Consider the following 21,826-nt stretch of genomic DNA (forward strand, 5'->3'; position numbering starts at 1 on the left):
CTTTTGACAATATCGTGTACATAAGAGCACTTTATATACATTGGATTTATTTATTTTGTGGTTTATAAGAGCACATGAATTTATATAGGTGAGCAAGAACAGCGCTGTAGTTTTAAAGTTGGCATTGAATATTGCTGTTTTGACTAAATGATATTTTGTGCAGCTAACATTTTGGATCTTGCCAGTGAAAGGCTTTATAGGCTTGGACAAAGGCAAGACAATAAATCATTGATTTTCAGTTCAGGTTGCAGCTGCAGACACCAGACTGTGGCTAAAGCTCACAGATACAAAAGTGACCTTAACCTCCTGCTAAACAAAGCGGATTCCCCCTCTCCTCCTCGCCAGACATGGGGCAGATGGCTGGCCGCACTAATGTCCCACAACTGCGCACATTACAACATGAGCTATAGAGACAGAGGGCTTGAATTAATACATTTAACATGGAAACCCGAGACGAGTTGACTGCAAAGAGGGATATGGAGATTAGGAGCCTGAAAAAAAAAAAAATCAATTTACGAAATCCTACCTCATTATGAAGCTATCTTGATGCAAAATGACCCTGACATTATAGTCTCCATCTTGTGCTGCCAATGCAATTATGGACGTTTTCATTAGATCATCTTTCAGTCCATACATAAACATGAAAAAAGTCTAAAATTCTTTTTTGCTTTCTGTGATTGCATTACTGAACAAAAGTTATTGGTGCACTAGGACAAAAAGGAACAAAATAAATAAACCCCCGTCAGAAGATCTAACCCTTCCTCGCTCTACTACAAACGTATGTTTTTTTTTTTTCTGTGACCCCACTGAAGAAATGTTCTATTACTACCCGTCCTGGCAGAAGTGAGGGACATTCTGTGCTAAACAGACACAGAAAGCAATAAAAACCTGCCAGAGGCTTTATCCCTTCCCTGCACAATCCATAATTTACCAAGGGTTTGCTTGGGCTTTCAAGCTTCAAGGGTTTGGTTGGGCTTTCAAGCTGAAGTCTGGGCACTCATTTAAATATATTCATCAACTGCCACAAAGGATATGCATCCACTTTGTGCACACTAAATGCCTTTGCACATTCAGTTATTACCTTGTAAAATAGCGATGACGTCACTGTGTTGTACCCATAGTCTGAGCAGAACTGCTGGAGGAACTCAGCAGACTCCACCCACTAGAGGCTACCTGCAGAAAACGACAGGAAGGATCGGAGACAAGACCAGTCACTTCGTACAAGGACATAGCAGCAGTGACTGGTCTTTAATAAAGCTTCTGCACAAGGACAGTTCATACTGGATTACTGCACAGCTCTAAAAGAAATACACAAAGCACGCCAAGATTCAAGAATGCACATCTTTTACTTGGATAGTATTTGCTTATCCCAGCGTTCAGCTTTAAGTTATGCTCAGGAAATAAAAACACCCTTTTGGTTTTTCAGAAAGGAGGGGATCAATGCACAGCATGTCATTTGGGGTTGCAAACCTCCCCCATTTCGTGGGCCCTAGGCTTAGGGCTTCAATGGGAAATCAGCCATGAAGAAATTTCCCAACAGGCCAAAACATACTTGTAGGTGATGAGATTTCCAGCAGAGATTTTGATCTATTCTTGCAGAGTCTGGTTGAGGCTGGGTGTGAATTGGATGCGTTTTTAACGGAATCCAATTCGTATAACATGTGAATGTGACCGTCTTTCAGTGGAGCCGGTTTACACATGTCCGGGGCAGTGTGGTTTTGAAAAGTTTCCTGTGCGTTTTTGGGTTCTGTTCAGTTATGAATGCAGGCGGGCAAAAATTTGCACCTGAATCGGTGAGAAGAAACAAACTGGACTCTGGACTGCAAACCGCAGCCGAACATGTGTGAACCCAGCCTAAAGTGATTCTAAAGGCAGAAGGCTTTGTTACCATAAAGCTTTCTATGCATTAGGTAAAAAACCTGCTGGGTGCAGCTCCTTCCCCCAGCCCCCCCTTATACTTACCCGAGCCCCATCTCGATCCAGTGACGTGCATGGGATCAGCGGCTCTCCCAGGTCTCTCTCCTCATTGACTCACATTGGCTCCTGCTGCCATCAATCACAGCCAGTGGGAGGAGAGAGCTGGGGTGGGGCTGAGCAGGGGTGTGTGTGTGTGTGTGTGTGTGTGTGTGTGTGTGTGTGTCCATCTACAGGAGCACAGCTCAGGAGTGAGCCTGCAAAAGTGCTATTGGAGGTACTTGGTGGGGGGGGTTGGGGAGCAAGGACCACTGACAGAGGATCAAAAAAGAAGACGATCGGGGCTACTCTGTGCAAAAATATGTTTGTTGGCTTTTTTTTTAAACCTTTAGAATCATTTTAAAAGGTGAAAGACTTGCCAAAAAGTTGAAATACATATATTATATAAGTTTACACTTTTACTTCCTTAAGAATATGTAATGCTGTACAATCAGTCTTGTGGTTTACACACATTTTCCACACAGTACAGCAAGCTATATGCAGATCTTGACCTTTCCTTAAAATTTCCAGCTTAGTGTCCTTTCACACAGGCTTGTCCGTCTGCTTTGGTCAGCAGTGATCGACCCGCTGAGCAGGCTCTGGTGTTCTGTCCACCAGATGTCTACGCTGATTATCTGTACCTGTGTTGTTAAATTTACATGTAAAGTGTGTAATTTACATAAAGGCAATCATATGTGGTGTGCATGCTCCATCTAGCATTTTTTTTATTAGTATTATTGCTGCAGTTGTTCTGTTTATTTGATTTACTATGTGTAGTTAAGGAAGTTGTTAGTAAGCAGGGAATTCTGGGTAGAATCTTCACAGGAAGTGAAGCAGCCACCATTCTTTGAGAAGATACTCAGGAAGCAAGACATGTATTTCTCAATCTATCTCCATCAACTCTTAGAGAACTTAAAGAGTACGTTTTTACCATCTCATCCTATATTGTAGATCATGGTTTTTGTAATGTATGCAATATTGTACGTATTGAGGTCTACTTCTGTTATTTTGTAGTTTCACCTGGCTTGTTCTAATAAAACTGAGATCAAAGAAATATGGTATCTGAAGTTTATGGGACAAGTAGGTTTAGCTATATGTCCTTGAGACAGAACACACTGTGCTGAGATGGACCTGTCAAAGCCCTGCTGTCCTCTATGGAGATCGGATGAGAACGGACCGCCTGCCAGTTTTCATCCAGTCCTATCCTATCAGATTCTCCAGACGGATGGAAAATAGGGTTTCCATCCATCTGAATTTCACGGACAGGATTGGATATCGGCGGATGTCACCGCTGACATCCGCCGCTCCATAGGGCTAAATGGAGCATCTGATCAGGTCTGCCTAAAAAACTGACCTGATCGAAGAGCCCATGTGAAAGGGCCCTAAGGAACACCTCCTTTCACACACCATGCCACCGTATTGGTCAGTAAAGACACCCAGGGAGAAAAGAAGCTCAGGCTGTAGAGAGTAGGACAAAGCTTGCCCTCTAGTAGACTGGCAAATAAAGCGGGCCCCTATAAATTATCTAATTTTTTTTTGCTACATTTACTTTCATCATATGATCAGTTTTAAACGTGTTCACTTTAGAGTTAGAACAAAAATAACTAAATATATATGTCCTCAATGAAAAGCACTATAGCTTTTCTAAAATGTTCACTAATGAAGCACTGAATGTAGCAATGATTTAAAGTGACAGCTAAAATGAAACCGTTTATTCAGAATACCAGACAACCCAAGTGATAAAATCCCACAGAGCTGTGGTCTAATAAGAAATAAAAATGATATGAAAAAAACGGCATAAAAGATTACCACACCAGCCCTTTACACTTAGTTTTCCACATTAAAAACCTGCTCGTCTGGATTTTTATGGCTTCTCTTACAGAATGAACAATAGGAAGTAGGAGGATTCTGACGGCTCCAAAAATTTATGCCGCTATTCTAAGGTGCAGCTGGAGGCAAAACTGATTATTCCAGAAATTAAATGGCGGCTGACTCATTTGCCATCTGCTGCCAGAGGTAAAGCTGGCAATCACATCACAGCGACGTACCTCCCGCAAGTCGTTGTCTAAGCCGAGGTGCTCCGAGTGCTGCCGCTGGCGGTCCTTTCTCCTTTGCGCCGTAGCGTTCCGGCTGACCCAGCGACTGTGGAGACAAGCCAAAAAAAAAAAAATAATCAACGGGGGGGAAATTAATTAGCATTCTTCATTTCACAATATGGGCTTAATTCTTCTACAAAACAATCTAGATGGAATGTTTTGCTATGTACATGTACTGTTTTTTTTTTTGTTTTTGTTTTTTTAACAGCTGGTTTATTCAGTCCTCTTTAATTGTTAAAAGGTAAGCTCCGCTTTTATTACAAAAAGAAAATGAAAACTTTTTTTTTGTATTTCAACATGCCTCAACCAGGGATACTTCATTTTACAGCTGTTTCCCATCACTCATTTTATCTACTTAAAGAGGAGCTGCACCTAAAAAAAAAATATTAAAAGCCAGCAGCTACTAATATTGCAGCTGCTGACTTTTAATAATATCACACTTACCTGTCCCAGGTTCCAGCGATGTCGGCGGCAGATAACGAGCGATCGCTCGTCTCGCTGCAGCCACCGCCGCCATCCTCTGTCAGGGAATCGGGAAGTGAAGCATGAGGGCTTCACTGCCCGGTTCCCTACTGCGCATGCGCGAGTTGCGCTGCGCTTCTCTTATGGTCCCCTGCTGTGTCTCTGGGAACTGTGTGTTTCCCAGAACACAACGGGGGGCGGAGCCATGCGGGGGTGGGCGGAGCCATGCGGCGGTCTGGCCGGAAGTGGGTGCAGATACCTGGATTATCCAGGTAACTGCACCCCCCTCCCCCCCCGAAAGGTGCCGATTGTGGCACCGGAGGGGGGGAGGGATAATACTAGCGGAACTTCCCCTTTAGGGTGAAGAACCGCTTTAAAAGTGGCTGTAAACCCTTACATATACCCAATGAAGGGGCCATTCCTCCAGTAATACACACAGATTAAACAAATTCTTCTACATAAAGTTGTACCTGTATATCTGCAGTCTTCTGTACATCCAAAGTGCTAAATTATATATATAAAAAAAAAAAAAAAAAAAAAAAAAGGGGGGGATGGAGAACTAAAGTTACTGAGCTCTGCAGAGTGTGAGGCGTGCTCTGAGAGCTGATTGGATGGGAGAGACACCCCCCTCCTTCACACAGGAACAGAGCTGAGGTTATCGGCTGGAGGTCCCTCCCGTCACTTTTTTCTCTTGGTACCAGGATAAATCATCAGAAGTGGTTAATGCCGATAGAGGAACGAAGTAGCAGACAGAAATGACATTTAGTGCTCCTAAGTGAGACAAGTACAAACTAAACTGCTTTGTTCATATTTTAGGTCTGAGATTTACAACCACTTTAACGCTTTCTTAAAAGCAAAGTATTTCCTTATGGGAAAGCACATAACCTCCTCCCATTATTCCCCTCCATCCCAAACACTGTCAAATGATGGATGGGAGCAGATAATTAACTGTGTAAGCTCTGACACAGACAAGAAATTTACAAAGGGATTAGACTTGGGGCACAGAGGCAAACAGAGCGACAGTGGCTTGGGGGTGGGGCATAGGCCTGCCAAGAGAACCCATCATTTTGCCCTGAATGGACAAACTCACAGATAACTCAATGGATGATTTAAACGCAGGGCAAACCCATGGCAAGCCTTTGTGGGGCTGATCCATTTTCAGGTTTGCTACATGTGCGCTTTATAGGTGGGAGGTGCACTAAAGAAAATAAAACCATATTTTACTTGTTGTTTATTGGTCCGTTCATGAGAACATCAGCCTGCAGCTTAGGAAAAAAGCCTTGCTCGTATTTCCCTTGCCCGATCTTCATATCCAGCAAGTGTGGGTGTATGGCCGTGTGATCAATCTTCATCAGACGCTGCTCGACGGACAGAGCTGGAACACAGATAAAATAGATGTTACAGACATAATCCTGCAGTTCCAGCAAGTCTTGGTGCAACTGAATGATTATTTTTATTTTTTTACACATGGGTGGAAAATTAAACTGAAATGGTACATCCAGAATTTCTTGCTGTCTCTGCCCTTTCACACATAATAATGCTTGAGGCCGGGTTCATACTGGTACAACATGACTGTTGTACGACCGTCGATCCTACTTTGCCCTGCAACATCAGTCCTTCTTCCATCCGACTTGAATTAACAGGATAAGATTTTGCTCCGACTTTGAGATAGTCCGACTTGTCCTTTGACCAATCAAAACGATCCGAGTGTGATAAATTCCTTTTCGTGCTGCTGTAATCACCATGTCGGATGGTTGGGATGAGGATTTGACTTCAATGATATTGACTGGGCTGAAAGTGGACCAAAGTCAGACCAAATTAGTACAGGAACCTTTTCTAAAGTCAGACCAACTTGTGTTGAACCTTAAAACGGGTCTCATTGATTTATACACGTCATGCGCTCCCAAAGTCGGAACATATGTTGCACCAGTGTGAACCGGGCCTGAATCCTGATTAGGAACTCCGAGTCAGACCAAGACATGCCGAGAAGGAAACAATTACCACAACCTTTTGTCCTGATCCATCTGGGGTCAGGAGGTGCCTGAACTTCAGCACTGCTGTTACTTTAAAGACACAGTAAATCGGGACAGGTTCACTTTAAACATGTAGTCCTACTAAAAATACTGGACTGAGAGCCCCCTACTATTAGGTGCCAGAGGATATTTACAGGTCCACCTCTTTATATAGGCCTGTGTTGACAGGCTTTGGGTCTTTGTTGATGAACCAATGGTGCTTGCTTTTGACATTCATTTGAGATGCTTTTGAGATAACTCAGAATTTAATGTCTGGTGCATTTGACCCGCATTTGACTTGCTTTAGGCCCATTTCACACAGGGCTTGTGTGTTTTGACACACTCTGCTTGCTCAGCAGGGATCGATCCATTCATCTCCCCTGAGCAGGCAGATGACAGAGCTGTCTCCACTTACTGTGCAGAGACGGACCTCTCAGAGCCCCGCTGTCCTCTATGGGTGATCAGATGAAAACGGATCCGCCTGTCCGTTTTCATCCAATTCCATCCAATAGATGGATGGGAAATAGGGTTTCCATCTGTCTGGATTTGGCGGACTGGATCGGATAGCAGTGGATGTCAGCGGACATGTCACAGCTGACATCTGTCACTCCACAGAGGCGAAGGGAGCATCCGATCAGGTCCTCCTGAAAAACAAACAAGCATGTGTGAAAAAAAAAAACACTCCAGTAATACACACCAAAATGAGGGTGTGCAGCTTGTCCCCTAGCCTCTGTTCCATCAGGAGATGGTTTGGGGACTGTGGAAGAAGGGGAGGGTGAGAGAAGACAGGATCAAACAGCCTTTTTACACAATGCAGAGGACAAGCATGCTTTACTGCATATACAGACTGAGTTTACTGTTGTGGGTTTAGTAACACTTTAAGCATATGCAAGTGCAGACTTTCTAAAAGTCAGTACCGTATATACTCTAGTATAAGCCGAGATTTTCAGCCCCTTTTTTTAGGCTGAAAGTGCCCCCCCTCGGCTTATACTCGAGTCACCGCCGTCTGTCTACCCGATCAGCGTGTCGTGCAGACAGACGGCGGCCATTCCACTATTCAAAAGCCGCGCCTCCCTGTCTGTGATAGGCGGAACACTCAATTTCCCAGCAGTCAGTGGTCCGCCTATCACGGACATCCGCTCATCCTCATACTACAGACGAGGATGAGAGGATGTCGGTAATAGGCGGAACACAGACTGCTGGGAAATTGAGTGTTCTGCCTATCACAGACGGAGGCGCGGCTTTTGAACAGTGGAATGGCCGCCGTCTGTCACAGACGAGAAGAGGTGCGGCGATCCTGGCATGGCCGCCGTATGTGCAGAAGGACACAGGCTCAGGACACAGGTAGGCTGGACACACAGGGATGGACGGACACACAGGGATGGACGGACACACAGGGATGGACGGACACACAGGGATGGACGGACACACAGGGATGGACGGACACACAGGGATGGACGGACACACAGGGATGGACGGACACACAGGGATGGACGGACACACAGGGATGGACGGACACACAGGGATGGACGGACACACAGGGATGGACAGGCATGTCTCACCCTCGGCTTATACACGAGTCAATAAGTTTTCCCATTTTTTTTGTGGTAAATTGGGGGCCTCGGCTTATATTCGGATCGACCTATACTCGAGTATATACGGTATATGCAAATGCTTAGTCCCAATCCCCTGCCCGCAACACACAAAACCTGTGTTATTTAGCAAATACTATTATGGGGGGAATGTGCTATGGGTGGGGTAGTGGTTGGGATGGCACCTGCTCTTTTGGAGAATTTCATCAGGCTCTGAATCAAAGAACATGGGACCACAAAGTACCATCCATCTGACAGCTTATGAAGAACAAAATAAGGGATGAAGACAAGTAGTGGTAGTCAGTACAGGAAAAAGGGGCATATAAATGGTCTTTAGCATGACTACAGGCATGTTCTTAAATTTCAGGGGCAGCCAACTTTTACATTTTTACTTCTGAATGCAGTGGGGAAGGTTTGGAACCTCTGCTAGGATTTTACTGCTGTGTTCCCGATAATATCTCTGTCCTTCTAGCAGCGGGAGAGGGAAACTGGAAGCAAGAATAATCTCCCAAGAAGTGTTATCGGACAGCACCCACTTTATTTAAAACTGAAAGTAAAGCTTGGGCTGCAGCGGAACTTTAAATGCATAAATGGGAGCTGCTGCTCAAGGCAAAAGGATGATAGCATTTATTTTCTTTACACAGGTCATAAAAAGCTTTGAATTGACAAAGCAAGTCGATTATCTCCAATTCTAAAACAAATCAATGCATTTAGTTATGTGAGAAATGTCAAAGTGAAAACACCGACACAAACTCATGCAAGTGGCAGAGAAATCAAACCGTGAGTTATTTTAAATTTCCAATAAACACAATTACTAGCCGTCTGGTTGACTTTTACATAGAGTTCATGGGGTTTGGGGGCTTCAATGTCAACAGCAGTTAATCTGAGCAGAGCAAAATAATCTGTAAAGAAGAAACAATTAATGGCATGGTTAATGGGTATATTGGGACATATCCACTCCCCTTTACATTTTAGAGATTTGACATAACGAAGGATAGTCAAAGTTTGCCTTTACAGTTTACGAATATGTGGAATACCTTAGTTTAGTGCTTCTCTATCAAAAATCTCATAGTCTTCTGCTCATGCACATGCCGTCTACCTTTCTATTGGTACCCTGTAGGGTACCAATAGTAGCGGTACCCTACAAGGTACCAATAAAAAGATAGTAGGTAGAAGTGCCTACTACAGTGATTTCCAGCTTCCACAGGTATGAAACATACATGCTTACATTGATCCAAGCTGGACCAATGTATCCATGTAGAAAGTGCCATACTTAAACTTCAGCTTTAAATATTCTCAGTGGTTGCTTAAATTAGCAGAAGATAGCAATTTTATGCCTATTTTTTTCTTTGCTAGGGCAAAGAATATAATAACATCTTTAAGAAATATTTTTTCTTCAGTAAGGTAAACGCATATGAATATTTTGTACTTCTGCACACAAAGTGCATGGCACTGTATTACGATTAGTTTCTTAGCTCCTGCAGATAATAGGCTGTTTACAAAGACCAACAGCTCAAGCTGAAATTTGAACCCACATACTGAGATATTATATTGCATATATACACACACACACAATCCAAGATGCAGCTTTTAAAATTATAATTTCATTTATTAAGGGACAAAAAAGAAGTTCAAACCTGCCTGGCCCTATGTGAAAAAGTAAGAGCCCCCTCCAACACTGAATCATGAAAGAGGAAGTAAACCCTGATGGGTTTACTTCCTCTTTTTTTCCCTGCAAAGGTAAAGCACAATGGACTACTATGCATCGCATAGTAGTCCATTATGTGTCACTTACCTGACACAGGAGCCAGCGAAGTTGCCGCTGATCCCTGTAGTCCGCCGCGTCCATCTTGCTGGTGGCGTCTCGCAGCTCCGACCAATGACAGCGGCGAAGCCGCGATGACGTCACTCCCGCGCATGCGCACGGGAGTCGCGTCTCGCAGCTCCGACGCTGCCATTCGGCGAAGCCGCGATTACGTCACTCCCGCGCATGCGCACGGGAGTCGACAAATTAGGCAAATCCATTCTTGGACTTGCCGCATTTAGTGCGCCTGCGCGCCGCTGTCTACGGCGCATGCGGCGTAGACAGCGGTGCCCATTTTCAGGCAAATATCTCCTAAACCATATAGGTTTAGGAGATATTGCTTGGACCTACAGGTAAGCCTTAATCTAGGCTTACCTGTAGGTCAAAGTGGTTTGAAGGGGTTTACTTCCTCTTGAATGAACAGTGATTAATCACAATTTTTTGGAACGCCAAGTTAAATTTCACTTTCCACACCCAGGCCTGATTACTGTTAGACCTGTTGACTCAAGAAAATCACATAAATAGAAGCTGTCTGACAAAGTGAAGCACGCCAACAGATCACAAAAAGCCACACATGCCACAATCTAAAAAAATTTAAGAACAGATTAGAAAAAAAAGCGTTGTACATATAATCGGTCTAGAAAGGGTTTCAAAGACATGTCTAAGGCTTTGGAACTCCAGTGAACCACGGGGAGAGCCATTATCCACAAATGGAGATAACTGAACAATGGTGAACCTTCCCAGTAGTGGCCAGCCTACAAAAATTACTCCAAGAGCATGACAGCGACTCAACCAGGAGGTCATAAAAGAACCCAGAACATCTAAAGAACTGCAGAGATCACTTGCCTCAGGTAAGATCAGTGTTTTTTTTTTTTATAGATCAGTGTTCATAATTCAATAAGAAAGACTGGGCAAAAATAGCATCCATGGGAGAGTTCCAAGGCCAAAGCCACTGCTGACCAAAAACACAAAGGCTTATCTCACATTTACCAAAAAACATCTCAATTATCCCCAAGACTTTTAGGCAAATATTCTGTGAACTGAGACAAAAATTAAAACTTTTTGGAAGGTGTGCATCCCGCTACATCTGGCATAAAACTAATACATTATTTCATAACAAGATCATCATACCAATAGTCAGACATAGTTGTGGTAGCGTGATGGCCTGGGACTGCTTTGCAGCTTCAGGACCTGGACGACTTACCATAACTGATGGAACCATTAATTCGGAGCTCTACCAGAAAATTCTAAAGGAGAATGTCTGGCCATCAGTTCGTGACCTCAAGCGCACTTGGGTTATGCAGCAGGACAATAATCCAAAACACAACAGCAAGTCCATCTCCAAATGGTTCAAACAAAGCAACATTTAGGTTTTGGAGTGGCCTAGTCAAAGCCCAGACTTAAACCCAATTGAGATGCTGTATCATGACCTTCACAGGCTCTTCATGCTGGAAAACCCCCCAATGTGGCTGAATTAAAACAATTCTGCAAAGAGTGGGCCAAACTTGCTACTCAGCAATATGAAAGGCTCATTGTCAGATATCGCAAATGCTTGATTTCAGTTGTTGCCGCTAAAGGATGGCACAACCAGTTATTAGGTTTAGGGGAAATTACTTTTTCACAGAAAGCCAGGCAGGTTTGGACAGCTTTTTTTGCCTCAATAAATTAAACCTTCATTAAAAACTCTATTTTCTTGTGTTATTTTTGTATACTAATAAAATTTGTTTGATGATCAGAGTCATTTAAGTGTGATATATGCAAAAAAAAAATAAAAAAATCAGAAAGGGGGCAAATACTTTTTCACAGTATTGTATATACACACATACAAAATGTAAAAAACAAATATCTGAAAAACCTTTATAGTTTCCGCCAAGAAAACAATTTGACGTCAGTGTGCCTTTAAAGTAGAGGGCCTGAAGCGCAGCTTTCTGATGACACTCGCTGGATGAGATGCTTTGCAGGTAAGCGGATGAACAAGTTATTACACAAACACACAATGCCTCCACCCTACAGAGTAAGGGATAGTATGTGCGCCCTGAGGCTATGTGGAATTCCAGTCCAACAAGAGGCTTCAATGGAGCTTCCAGAGTCAACTCATCCAGATCGCTGACTGACTAATCTGTTCCCTCTCTAAGCCATGCATTTCTCACATAATCCGTTCGCCACACTTTTATGGAGAGCAAGAAGGACAATCCTGTTTCCAGCTCATGCTGGAAAAGGCCCAATGCCAAAAAGTCCCAGGAAACTCTTAAAGGAAAACTCTATCATTAGAAGATTGATACAGCATGAATCGTTGCTTTATAATGCAATTTAATACTAAAAAATAAATTAAAAAAAATATCCTTGCAGTGAGGCTCCCTGCACTGCAAGGATTAAATGCTCATTAGGTCCAAGTGTCAAGAAACAAAGTAATACTCTTTTCTCTGGAAGGCTTTCTGCGCTCTCTCGCTCTCCTCTTCCCTCTAATGCTCTAGGTCAGTGATGGCCAACCTTGGCACCCCAGATGTTTTGGAACTACATTTCCCATGATGCTCATGCATTCTGCAGTGTAGTGTAGCATCATGGGAAATGTAGTTCCAAAACATCTGGAGTGCCAAGGTTCACCATCACCGCTCTAGGTTGTGGGTGGTCCCTTAGCATCTTCACACCCAATGCAGGACTATTGGTATCTCATGCATTGTACTGGTCGCAACCACTGTCTGAAGCACCAAAGAAGGGGCTTCAGGCAACTGGTTGCAGCATGGAGGAAGCCACCTGGAGCAGGGAATAAGAAATTAGACTTTATTCCCCTACCTTTCAATTTACCGGGGATTAAAACGGCCTTTCCAATCTGTCCAAAACGTAATCACTACCTTGAAACCACGACAAACAATTTCTAGAATTTTGCATTCTCATATCTTGCCCTTGTGAATATCTCACAGTTTTTTTTTCCCAAAGGCTTGCACAGAGTTTGAAGTTAAACTTGAGGTATGTCCTTATGTCCTCATGCATCCTCTGCTCTGTCCTTATGTTCAGAGGTGAAGTCATGGGAAAGCAATGCAAATGAATAACATTCCGTCTAGATATCCTTCATAGCAGGATTTCATATCATTTCTTATAGTGTGAGTGTGCCAACTCATAAAAATACCAATTCCAGGTTGCCCTCTTCCCAGTTTTCAGCCTCCATAACCTTGAAACATCCCTGCATGTCCCCCCCCCCCCCCATTTACTTTTTAAAAAAATTTCAGTGGATGTTGGGTCCAGATTGCATGGCATCACAGGTGCTCTCTTCCGCCAGCAGTGGGGGGCTCTTGGCCCCTGCAGAGGATAAGGACAGGTTCCCTGTTGCATTCTCCTGTGAGTTCAGGACTGCCCTCAAGAGGTGTGTCATTCATGCCCTGGGCTCACAAGTAGGATGAACGATGCTGTGCGTCATTCAACCTTGAAGTGGGCCATACAAATGCAGGGGTTTAGGGGATACAAAATAAATTTTTTTCCAGCATTGAAAATTACAGCAGACACTCTTGGTGTGACGAAGTTATGGTATTACCCGTCTCACGTCCTCTCCAGAGCAGAACCAGGTAGGAATTTGCAATTAAGTACAATAAAAAAAATAAAAAAATAAAAAGTGCATCTGAAAATATATAAAGAACTTTTCAGTTCTATGCCCTGTAATTCAGCCTTCCAGGGAATCCTGACCATTGTTTCTTTTTCTCCTTTTTTAAGAAAGTCCTTGTACAATAAGTACAACAATAGTGATTAAATGTAACATTGGCTGAACACTTACTGGCTTCCTTTAAGGTGGTACATGACTGGTAGGTAGAAGTGCGAATTGCTGGAGCTCTGACATTGTACAAACGGATCTTCTCGATGCGAGAATCAAAAACGCGAAGCAAAGGATCTTTCTCTTCCCATAAAGACATGATCTTATTGTCGATAAACGTGGCAAACATCTGCGTTTCAATGAACCTGGAGAGGAATGGGAGGTAGGGCTCTGGCTGGTCTGACAAGAAAGAAGCCTATAATAGAAAAAGTATATACATCGGTAAATAAAAAAAAAAATCCATGATTTAAGTGCAACCTTTTTCTTAAAGTTAAATAAATTAAATGGACCTAAAGCAACATAAGAACTGAACAATTTACTATCCATTCTGCTTCCTTCACCGAGTGCAATGCTCACTCATCTCCTTGTTAGACCCTGCAGGGGATCAAACACGCTCTGCAATTCTATTAGAAGCACTTTTGTTTGTCGCGTTGGAACTGCTGTAGATCAATGCAGAGCCATATTTGAAGGAGCCATATTTAAAAGGAATATTGACCCCCTACAGGGTTTAACAAGGAGGTGAGAGAGCATTGAACTTGGTGAAGGGATCAATACAGAGTGGTGTGGAGTTTTTTTTTTGTGAAGCACTTTGCATTTGGAAAAGCTTTTATATGCACCTTATATAAGAATCATCTCATTTCACTTACTTTTATGTCACATATGGACTTTATTTGAACTGTGTGCACTTTATGAACTTTAGTGGCATTGCCATAGTTCCCAACTGTCCCTGATTTGGCGCAATGCCCCTCTGCCCTCATTCCTCCTCATTTGTCCCTCATTTTGGTCTGATCTATATAGTTGTATATAAAATGCACTTTTTATCTTATCAAAAAGTGTTCTCCAGTGCTAAACATTTCATCTGATTTCTAAATTGCTGCATATGTAAATTCCAAAAGCCAATATAAAGGAATAGTAGTGGTGTAAAAAAAAAAAAAAAAAATGCACTTGTGGGTTTAACCAATCTTGTTTTTTTGTACAATTCTCCTTTAAGGGGGCTGGCCAGGGGTGTGTCCTATGCCTGCATACTTTTGCCGATAGGTGTCCCTCATCCCCATCTCAAAAAGTTGGGAGGTATGGCATTGCTGTTTCCACGTTTATGTTGGCTCACAAGCAGCGCCATCACATCCATTTATCTAATTTTAACGCTCACTTGTTCCTCCCCCAGTTTGTGACTGTATAGTTAGAGAGATGAGCTTGTCACTCCGCTATCTCCTATCAGCATGCTCTGTTAGCACTTCTGTTCTTCCTATCCTAGTCTTAGTGCTCTATATAGGGACTGCAAGAGGCTGAAACAAATTCAAACTCTGATACTTACACTTCTTGCATTTAAAAATATATTTAATAATGTAATTTCGTAAATATGAAATTGCATCAGCTTGTGTATCTTATATTGCCTGGAGTTCAACTTAATGAGGACTTGTCTTGAGGAAAACAGGAGGCAAGTAGATATTCCCTGGATCAATGATCTCTGGTGTTATTACTTATAAACGTGAATATCCAGTTATATTTTTGTGTGTTTAGGAATGCATCCAGTTATTAAAATAATCCACTGAGCTGGGCAAAACCAGTTCTCGAGGGAGTCTCTTCCACATTTTTACAGCTCTTACTGCTAAGAAGCCTTTTTGTTCACGGAGGTTAAATCGCTTTCCTCCAGATGGGGAGTGCACCTTGTCCTCTAATGACCCGAACATGAATAACTAACCCCAAATTCACTATATGGACCACTTATACATTTATACATGGTGGTTATATCTCCCCTAATAACCTCTTCGAGATAATAAATTCAGTTCAGCTAATCTTGCCTCATAGGCATGGAGAAGCTCAGCTATCAGTTTGATTGTCCTTTACTAAGAATTAAGAAGTATTATGAATACCCAATCACATGCAAGGAAAATAAACAGCATTTTTGCTTGCACATGATTGGATGATGGAAGTCAGCAGAGCTTCCCATAGTTTACAAAAATTCTGGAGCAACTACACTCAGGAGTTCACAGTCTATTTGCCTTTAGTAAATAAACCTCTATACGTTGAAATACAAGTGAGGGGACATCATCCTCAATAGGAACACTAATGAAAGTCTAACCCTTCCCCTTATACAAAATTAAACAATGTTTTGGTTAGAGTTGGGGTTTAAGGCAGCCCATAGATTCGATTTTTCTTTTCTTCCACCATGGGTGGAAGAAAAGAAAAAAAAAAAAAAAAAAGATCGCTTGATTCCCCCAGTCGACACAGTGTTGGAGGAATACCTCCCACACTATTGTGTTCTGCTGGCGGGAGGGCACAGGGAGCCTTTCCAGTTGGCAGAATAATATCTACTGCTAGCAGCTATAGCTGCTGGTAGTAAATTGCATGCCAAAAATCCAACATGCTGGTTGTACACAAATCAGTTGATGGATCGACCTGGGTACAATCAGCCGGCATATACATGGATCAAAAGTTGTCAAGTCCCTATTGAAACGACCAAATTTTGTTCCATGTATGACCAGTTTACTAAAACCAAACAATCATGGTACTGAAAATATGAAGAGATACCTGCTAGTTAGCACAGAGAAATGCTCTATGCTGGATCTATGGTATGTCCTTTCCAAAAAGAGCCTTTGTATTGGTCAAAGAGGTACAAAGGTAAGTGTAGCAGAGTTATTCTATCATAGCTGATGGCTGCCAATGTGCTGTCCTGGCCTGAAGGTCCTAAGAGAGCTCAGAAAGAGAAATAAGGGTGGGCCCATGTATCATCAGCGTCTGGAGAATTGACTCAACTGTCTTTTGCCATTTCCCAGCAAAGATTTGCTTTAAACATCTACCTCCAGTGATGTAAAAGATTACAATTTTACTGTCTTCCCTTATATTAACGGAACTGGGCCAAGAATGAAGGTGCATCGATCACATGGTTTCTGCCTTAGAGGATCATCAGATGATATCAGCAGACTGTCGCTGACAGTCCAGTTCTGTCTGAACATCGTTCTCCTTAGAGCCTCTGGCAAAGATCATGTGACCAGCAAGGAATTTGCGTTTTTACAGGAAAATTCAACCTTTTTCAATCTGACAAAAAAAAAAAAACATCATCTTTGACAATGTTTTATTGTCATTTACCTCCCTAGTGGACCAAGTGCATATAGGAACCTTGTTCAAATCTATCCCTTAGTTCCTAGGCAGTGTCGGACAGGTTTCCCTCCCTAGTCTGAAAACGTTAGCAAAGCGAAATTTGTGACTGACATCAGGGGCCATTCTGGAGATTAGTGCTTTCATTTACAAAAAATAAATAGAAAGAATCACACACAGCCTGGCCAATGGATCAGACAGCGCTACAGTGCTGTGTGATCTTTCAGTTTTATGAATGAATGATCAGCACTGTCGGGCTGTGTCATACACTTATTGATCATTTATAAAAGCTGTGACCAGGGCAGCCTTTAATATTGATTAGACCCTGGGCAAACATTTTTTCTTAGGGCCCCCCCCTATGCAATTTCGCTCTCCACCTGCTCTGAGCCTACAATAAAATAGCATCTAGACTCAAGGTCAGTGTACTGAATCGGATAAGGCAGCATTAGCGATTAGTTGCTAGAGGTTACAGTGGATCCTTGCCACTCACTGACTGGCTGCTAGAAGTTACAGTACACATTATGGCTCAATTATTTTCTAGAGGTTAAAGCATGACTTCTGCTTGTTGATTGGTTGCTACAGATTATTGTACATCAATACTGCTCACTAATTGGTTCCTAGGAGGTTACTGGACATCCTTACCACTCACCAATTGGTTGCTAGAGGTCACTGCACATTATTACTGCTTACTAATTAGTTGATAGAGGTTATTGCATATCCTTACTGCTCAATGATTGGTTGCAAGAGCTTAGTGCACATCATTACTGCTCACAGATTGGTTACTAAAGGTTACAGCACATCTCTTCATTGCCTGCACACCATGGGGACTGGGGAGGCGAGGGGACCCATCCATAAACCCCAATGTAATGGGGATTCACATTGACCACTAATGTAAGTGATTTACACTGATCACTAATGTAAATGGGGATTTACACTGACCACCAATGTAAGGGGGACCTTCACACTGGCCACTAGTGCGAATGAAAGGATTGTGCACCAAGCTCCAATGTAATAAGATGTACACTGACCAATGTAACTGAGACATTTAGCCTGCATTCATATTTGTGTGTGTGAGGAACAAATGCAAAAATTGCTTTCCTGACCCCACAGAAATGTGCTGTCCTTTAGTAGATACTCAGCAGTGCCATTAATTGTTAATGACACCCTCATACATCTGCTGTGATGTGTATATTTACATGCACCACAATTCAGGGTGCTGTGGCACCATGTTATTTTGAAAAAGGGTTCCATCTCCAATCTGCTTACCTTTGCAGAACAGGCCGATGTTATGCTTAATGGCCACAGTTTTAGGCAGGACTTTCAAGCATGTCTCTTTACCTCTCCGTTGGGCAGCACTCAGCAGAAGTGATGGTGGATATGACCTCATGGGGGCATGATATACATAGGAATGCCACTGTTCCGTGGCTATTTGCACATCAATGTAGGCGCTATTTACATATCAATGCAGGTTATTTACATGCAACACACAGGGTCTGCAGGTGAGTCATTTGTACATGGCAATAGGCAGAGCTGAGCAGCATTAGTAACAGGGCTTCACACTGAGATATCAGGACACTGCACAGGACTAAAACTTCAAGGGACAAGGAAATTTGAACCGGGATAGTTGGCAAGTATGAGGCAGCTGCTTTAGGCCCCACAACAAAAAATGGGGCCTAGGGCAGATGCCCCTTTTGCCCTGCCTTAAAGATGACCCTGGCTGTGGCCAAGCGATGTGTAAAAGCAGCCGCAGACAGGCGCACAGAGTCGCAGCTCTGATTATCTTTCACTATTATAAATGATCAGCATTAAATGTTCATTCATATTCATATTCATATTAGTAAAAGCTCACCCAGACCTACAGTTGTTTGTACATACACACAGGGCATCAGTAGATATTTTGCGCAGAGCTGCAGGTTTTTTACTATTACGAATGAACAAGCAGCATGGATTCATACTAGGTCAGTTCTATCTGAACATCAGTCTTCCTAGATCCTCTGGCAAAGATATGACCAGCAAGCAATTTATCTTTTTATAGGTAAATACAATCGTTTCCAATCTGACAATAAAGATGAACCGTCTTTAAGAATGTTTTATTGTTATTCATCTCCCTAGTGGACCAAGTGCATATAGGAACTGGTCTTCAAATCTGGTTCAAATCCATCCCTTAGTTCCTGGGCAGCATGGTCAGACAGGTATCCTTCCAGAGTCTGACAACACCTCTAGCAAGGAGACAAATTTGTGACCGACAGCTCTGATCTCTGGCAGCAGGGGCCTTTCTGGAGACTAGTGCTGTCATTTACAAAAGAATTGTTCATAATAGTAAAGGATCACCCAGAGATAGTTGTTTGTGTACACACACACACACACACACACACACACACACACACACACACACACAGCATATGTTACACAGAACTGCAGATTTTTTTTACCATCATGAAGAAGCAGCACTAATTCATACTAGTGAAAGATCACCAAACAGCGGAGGTCCACCCTAAAATGGACCTCCGCTCATCGGAATCCCCCCCCCCTCCGGCGCCACAATTGGCATCTTTCAGGGGGGAGGGGGGTGCAGTTACCTGGATAATCCAGGTAACTGCACCCACTTCTGGGATAGCTGTCTGCGGAAAGGGGCGTAGATTACGCCCCTTTCCGCAACTGCCCGCCCCTTTGCGCAAGTGCCCCGCTGCCTGCTGGGAAACACACAGTTCCCAGAGGCAGCAGGGACCGTCCGGATTGCGCCGCGCGGCTCGCGCATGCGCAGTAGGGAACCGGGAAATGAAGCCGAAAGGCTCCATTTCCTGATTCCCATACCCAAGATGGCGGCGGCAGGACCCGACAGACGACCTAGCGATCGGCTTCGGGTGCCGACATCGCGGGCGCGCTGGACAGGTAAGTGTCACTATTTTAAAAGTCAGCAGCTGCAGTATTTGTAGCTGCTGGCTTTTAAAAAAAAAAAAAAACGCGGAGTCCCGGTGGACTCCCGCATTAAAAGGGGGGCAGACCTCTGCTGGCAGTACCCTTCACCACCATAAGGCCAATAATTTGGGATTCAAAAGTGGTTGGAGCTACAGCCACTATATAGAGGTGCGTTTTGGCGCCAACAGGGCCACCAGCCAGAATGGGACCAAGTGCTATTGTATATTTAAATTTTGATGCAGTAGGAAGGACTTTTAGCCTTTGTCAAGTTTTTGCTGTCTGTCCCTTTGCTGTGTGGCTTTACCTCTTTGTCCTGGTGACTTAGCACAGGGACAGCAAGTGATAAGAAAATATTACAAAAGGTCACTGGAACAAGAATGGATGAAAAGTCTTCCAAAAGGGGACACCTATTCTGGCAACAAAAGTCTACTCCACAGGACTTGCCTTCACTTTGCAGTGATTTCCTGTCATGCTCTAACAAAATCCAGGTCACATACACCACTTTACTTTTTTCTTCAGTTTGAATACATTTTTATTAACCCCAGTACATGTCCATTCTTTCTTCATTACTCGCACTGGACTTGACTCCAAAATCTTTTACTCCATCTGGGCTTAAACATAGGGGAGTATTCAGCTTGGACTTTTGTTAGACCCCGACAACAAATCACTGCAAAAGGTGAGGGGAAATCCTTTAGACTACAATCACTGGAACAGGCGCCCCCATTTCAACATTTCCTATTACTGTTCCAGTGACCTACCAAGGGTTCTATCCATCCCCGCATTGTCCAAAACAAAGTTTTGAATAGAGTTCAATTTTAAACTGGCCCCTTCACTAGAATAAAATATTTATATATCTTGCCCCTGTAAAATTACCTTCTAAAGTGAGACAAAATAATGGTTTACATGTTCCTTACCCTAAAGTCCACCATAAGTGGAAAAAACATGGCTTACTTTGTCAAAGTTCTGCATCTGTTCTCGGTTAGTCAACCAAGATTCCATGTCATGAGCAGCCTGAATGACGAATGCCTCGTAGTCCGAAAACATCTGCGTAAATCGGTTGGCGAACACTTCTCGGATCTGGACATTGAGTTTGTAATCCCTCAGCTCCTGTTCAGCACATTGGAGCTTGTGCTCATCCTCAGGGTCTGTCAGTGGGACACTGATGCTGATCTTGTCCATCTTTATCCCTGTCCTTTTGGTGAGAGCCTCAAGACGGGCCATGGTTTCATTGCCCTTCAGCAGGTCGTACATGTTGATATTGTGGCTGGAGATATTGCCATTCTTCTTATCGTTCACTAGGTCATCCAGTACCAGGCTCTTCAGCTTGGTGGCACTCTCGCTACAGTGCAAATTTCCCTCTGGCGGTATGCCATAGTTCAAGAGAACCTCTGAGATTTCCTGAATAAATTCCAATTTGTTGGGGAACTGTGGGAACTCCTCCGGTAGTTCTATGAAGTGGTTATCAATGTCCACAAAACACAAGTTAGCCTAAAATAAGGAAACAAACTGAAATTAGCATTCAAGTTGCGTATTATAACAAAATCTGAAGTTCAGAAGCATTCAAAAGGCCATCTCCAAGACTTCAGTTCAATTGAAAGCTAGTGGAGATCACACACACACACAAAATATATATATATAAAAAAAGTAGGTGCATACAAATCTGTTAATCCTAATTACCAAAAAGCTAGTACCTTGTAGCTCTAGTGCTGTATGAAAAATTACTTCACTCAATTTTTCACACAGCACTAGCGCTACAAGGTACTAGCTTTTTGGTAATTAGGATTAACAGATTTGTATGCACCTACTTTTTTTATAATTATATGCTTAAGTAGCAGCTAGAGATTTAGAGGGTTTGTTGTTAGCGCGGTGATGATACACTAAGTGGGCGGTTAAATTTTGTGTATCCATTTGAAAAAAAAAAAAATATATATATATATATATATATATATATATATATATATAATTCATCTTTAAAAATTATACATTATAAAAGAGTCCATCTTTATTAGGGAAGCACAATCACCATAAGCATGCCGCACAGTGATCTAATGTCCTCTAATCAAACCGGCTTACTAGCTGTCAGCTCT

The 21,826-nt window shown here is 42.8% G+C and overlaps 1 protein-coding gene across 2 annotated transcripts in view; it reads right to left on the reverse strand.

The window, feature by feature from the left end:
- Window positions 1-21,826, reverse strand: part of DENND5B (DENN domain containing 5B) — a 167,138-nt gene that overhangs the window by 63,679 nt on the left and 81,633 nt on the right. For both annotated transcript variants that reach the window (XM_077469295.1, XM_077469294.1), the window contains 4 exons: window positions 20,691-21,227; window positions 13,686-13,917; window positions 5,736-5,886; window positions 4,002-4,095 (listed from right to left, as the gene is read on the reverse strand). In XM_077469295.1, the coding sequence (XP_077325421.1) occupies window positions 4,002-4,095; window positions 5,736-5,886; window positions 13,686-13,917; window positions 20,691-21,227 (1,014 nt within the window). The remainder of the gene's footprint in view (window positions 1-4,001; window positions 4,096-5,735; window positions 5,887-13,685; window positions 13,918-20,690; window positions 21,228-21,826) is intronic.

Source organism: Lithobates pipiens, unplaced genomic scaffold (assembly GCF_037356315.1).
Source record: "Lithobates pipiens isolate NorthernLeopardFrog02 unplaced genomic scaffold, aLitPip1_a1.2 Scaffold_8, whole genome shotgun sequence".
Taxonomy (NCBI): domain Eukaryota; kingdom Metazoa; phylum Chordata; class Amphibia; order Anura; family Ranidae; genus Lithobates; species Lithobates pipiens.